Genomic DNA, 4,008 nt, shown 5'->3' with positions numbered 1-4,008 from the left:
TGCTGTATCTCACGCGACGTAGAATCCCTGAGGGGATCAAGATTAAAATTGGCGAAAAGGAAATTGAATCCACGAAGGTCATTCGGTATCTTGGTCTGGATATGGAGAGTGATCGGAGATTTAAGCACCATATCGAAACTGTATGTGTGAGGGCTACAAAAATAGCGGGGACTATGGCGAGGATCCTTCCCAACCTAAAGGGAGGGGGTTTCAAACCTAGAACCCTGTACTATAGGGTAATCGAGTCAGTGATGCTCTATGGTGCCCCTATCTGGGCTAGAGGAGCGATCACAACCAAAAGCTTCGAATTATTGCACCAAACGCAGAAAAGGGGACTGGCGAGGATCGTGAGAGCGTACCGAACGGTCTCCCACGAGGCCCTTTGCGTGCTCTCCGGACATCCTCCGCTGATTTTAGTGGCAGAGGAAAGAAAAAGAATATTTGAAAGAACTAAGGACTTGCCAAGGGACGGCATCACATACGAGAGGATGCATAGGAAAATAACCGTGCAGATCAACCTTCATACGTGTCGATTGGCCCATGATCTCCTGACGCAATATGTCTATGAAAATGAAGTGGACATCATCCTAATATCTGAACCGTATCGCATACTGGACACCTGGTATGGCGACGTGAACCGAGACGCGGCGATATTGGTCACCCCGGCTTTAATCAGGAGGGGTTTGAATATCGAATGTATTGCTAGAAGTAAGGGCTTCGTGGCCATTTCCATTGAAGGTGTAAAATTTTTCAGCTGCTACATATCCCCGAACATCTCTATGAGGGTGTTCCTGGACATCCTTAACGTGCTAGTTAGCATGATTTGCAAGAAGGGGCCTGACCTAACCATCGTAGCGGGTGATTTCAATGCCAAAGCGGTGACCTGGGGCTCACGCTTCACGGATAAAAGGGGATTTGAAATCTTGGAGATGGCAGCACGGAACGATTTAAGACCTATAAGAAGCCGGGGTGACTTCACCTTTGAAAGGAACGGACACAAGTCCCTCATAGATATATTATTGTGTAGTAAAAACTGCGTGATGGGCCTGGAGATAAGCGAGATACTAGAAGTGTACACGGCTTCCGACCATCGCTATCTCCGACATGTATTTAAATCCAAGGACAAGGACGTACCGGACACGCTGGAAACAGCTCAAATATTAAGGACTAAAGTGGATATTAGCGCCTTCATGGGTATGTTTCACGCAATGACATGGGCAGTTGACCTTAACAACGTGGAGACGGTGTATGACATCGACCAGTATGTAGCAAATATTACTCAATTGGTTAAAGACGCCAGCAGGAAGGTCCATCCAGTCTGTAATAATAGGAGGGCTGTGTGGTGGTGGAACCAAGATACAGCTAGAGCAAGAAGGGATACTATTCGAGCCAGGAGGACGTACCAAAGGGCCAGAATTAAACCTACATCTGCGGAGACAGTCGACATTTTAAAAAAAGACTACATGTACAAGAAGAAAAACCTCAAGCTTGCAATTTTCAAGGCGAAGATCGATTCGTGGCAGGCCTTCGTTGAAACGATTGACCATGACCCATGGGGGAAGCCCTACAGATGGGTTATAAATAAGTTAAGAGGTGGAAATGCACTGACCCTTCCCAAAAGAGAACAGGTTGACGAAGTGGTTGAGAAACTGTTCGTCACCACTCAGCAGAATAGACACGGGCCAGACGAGGCTTACGCTCCTACCGACGGGGTTGATGCAGACGATTTGATGGGTGCAGACGAGATGCAGGGATTTTAGTGAACAAGAGGTGGCTAGAGCTATTAAGAACGTTAAAAGGAAAGCCCTTGGCCTTGACCTAGTCCCGTTAGACGTTGTATGGAACCTAGGCAAGGAGGCGCTTTGGTCTCTGACTCAAGTTCTCAATGAATGCTACAGACGTGGGTATTTTTCTAGAGAGTGAAAGGTAGGTAGACTCCTACTCATCCCGAAAAAACCGGGTAATCACAATGCGGGATGGAGACCGCTGAGTATTTTGTCTAACCTAGCTAATGTTCTAGAGTACTGCTTAAAGGATCGCTTGAATAAGTATGTCACATATTGTGGTAACCAATATGGTTTCGGAAGGGGAAGGTCGACCATCGACGCTATGGATAGGGTTATTCAGCTGTGGGACGAGGCGAGAAGCAGAAGACACCACTGCGCTATAGTAACCCTGGATGTAAAAAACGCCTTCAACTCAATCGAGTGGGGCCTTATTCTTAAAGCATTGAAAGAAAATAATATTCCTACTCGTCTCTTTAACATTGTTAAAAGTTACTTAGACGATAGATATATCTCACATTGTTATAAAGATCAGGAGACTAAGGTTAAGGTATTTGCGGGTGTTCCACAGGGGTCGGTGCTAGGACCGCTCCTGTGGAACGTCCAGTACAATAGTTTACTAGGACTGGCACTCCCTAAGTATGTTGAGCTCATCGGCTTCGCCGATGACGTCGCCCTGTTGGCGCCATCAAGAGAAGTCGATGGGCTAGTTAAGACCATTAACGAAAGCCTTACTGTAATGACGAATTGGTTTCAGGATAACAACTTAACCCTGGCCAAGGAAAAGACCGAGATACTGTACCTCAACAGTAGAGGACGTCCGGAAGGGATCAGAGTGCGTATCGGAGATACCGAAATCAGATCGACCAAAGTGATCAAATATCTTGGACTCTATATGGAAAGCAACCGCCGTTACAGATGTCATATAGCAACTACCAGCGAAAGGGCAGCTAAGGTAGCAGGAATGATGGCCAGGATCCTTCCTAACTTGAAGGGGAGGTGGCTTTAAGGCGAGGATCCTCTATTATAGAGTCTTGGAATCGATCATGCTCTATGGTGCTCCCATCTGGGCAAGGGGTATCAATACCTCCAAGTCCATTGCGTTGCTACACCAGACGCAGAAGAGGGGCCTGGCAAGGATTGCACGTTCGTACCGGACAGTCTCGCATGAGGCGCTGTGTGTACTCACGGGCTTTCCTCCCCTCATCCTCCTGGCGGAGGAGAGAAGGAGGGTTTTTGATAGATCAAAGAGCCTGGTCAAGGACGATCCGACTTATGAGGGGTCACTGAAGAAGATCAAAATCGAAGAAAAGGCCGAGACGCTCTCCCGTTGGCAAGCCAGATGGGATTGCTCCCAGAGAGGGAGATATACAGCTGGACTAATCGGAGATATCCGGTCGTGGATGACCTGGCGCCCTCCTACGTTGAGCTATCACCTCACGCAAGTACTTACAGGCCATGGATCCTTTGCTGATTTTTTAGCAAAAATCGGCAAGCATCCTGACAAAAGGTGTTTTGTATGCAATGACCATGATGACTCGGTTATACATACGTTGTTTGAGTGTTCCTATTTTGTGATGTGCAGGGAGGCTACCTTTAGAGAGGTTGGACGCTTCGATATGCATGGTCTCCTTGATAGAATTAAGGACGAGAGCTCACGCTTTAAAATCATTGATTTTATTTCCGGAACTTTGAGAGAAAAGGAGGAAATACTGACAAGAATTCAGAAGAGGACGACCCGAGGTAGCACCTCTGGTGGAGGTACCGCGGGACCAAGAGGAGGAAGAGGAAGAAGAGGAAGAGGAAGAGGAAGAAGAGGTAAAGGAAGAAGACGAAGAAGACATAGAAGAATAAAGTTCACAGACAGGGACTCAGGCTAACCGTGGCCTTTGTTAAGCGGCTTTAGGGCTCTTTGAGCCACCCACTCACCCTGCAGTAATGCCGAAAGGCGGGTCCGGAGTGAGTGGGTCAAGGGCGGAGGCCCGAGGAGGGGTTTAGTGGGTAGCACAATATGTGTAGTCTCACACTACCGACAATATCTGGTAGGCTACGTGCACCAGGTGGGTGTGCGTAATGCATTCCCCTCCTCTTGAAAAAAAAAAAATATCGAAGCAACAAAAAATAACTTCCAATTATTATTAGACATCAGCGAACTGAAATTAGTATTACAAAACGGAAAATTAATCTACCATATTACCATACCAATTTTAGAAGAACAACCATG

At 47.0% G+C, this 4,008-nt stretch overlaps 2 protein-coding genes across 2 annotated transcripts; both read left to right on the top strand.

Annotated features, from left to right (window-relative positions):
* Window positions 1-173: 173 nt before the first annotated feature.
* On the top strand, window positions 174-712 carry LOC144477502 (uncharacterized). Its single transcript, XM_078195227.1, has 2 exons — window positions 174-632; window positions 707-712. The coding sequence occupies exons 1-2, from the start codon at window positions 174-176 to the stop codon at window positions 710-712; spliced, it is 465 nt and encodes a 154-aa protein (XP_078051353.1).
* A 27-nt stretch (window positions 713-739) lies between these two features.
* LOC144477501 (uncharacterized) lies at window positions 740-3,938 on the top strand. The gene is made up of 2 exons (XM_078195226.1): window positions 740-1,926; window positions 2,021-3,938. Exon 1 carries the CDS (start codon window positions 780-782, stop codon window positions 1,758-1,760), a length of 981 nt encoding a protein of 326 aa, XP_078051352.1. The 5' UTR covers window positions 740-779; the 3' UTR covers window positions 1,761-1,926; window positions 2,021-3,938.
* The last annotated feature ends 70 nt before the right edge of the window (window positions 3,939-4,008 follow it).

Source organism: Augochlora pura, unplaced genomic scaffold (assembly GCF_028453695.1).
Source record: "Augochlora pura isolate Apur16 unplaced genomic scaffold, APUR_v2.2.1 APUR_unplaced_1568, whole genome shotgun sequence".
NCBI classification, from domain to species: domain Eukaryota; kingdom Metazoa; phylum Arthropoda; class Insecta; order Hymenoptera; family Halictidae; genus Augochlora; species Augochlora pura.
This window is presented reverse-complemented; position numbering and strand designations above follow the sequence as displayed.

Excerpts from the sequence above, each read along its gene's own strand:
- LOC144477502 (XM_078195227.1), top strand. The coding sequence starts at position 174 with ATGGCGAGGATCCTTCCCAACCTAAAGGGAGGGGGTTTCAAACCTAGA.
- LOC144477501 (XM_078195226.1), top strand. The coding sequence starts at position 780 with ATGAGGGTGTTCCTGGACATCCTTAACGTGCTAGTTAGCATGATTTGC.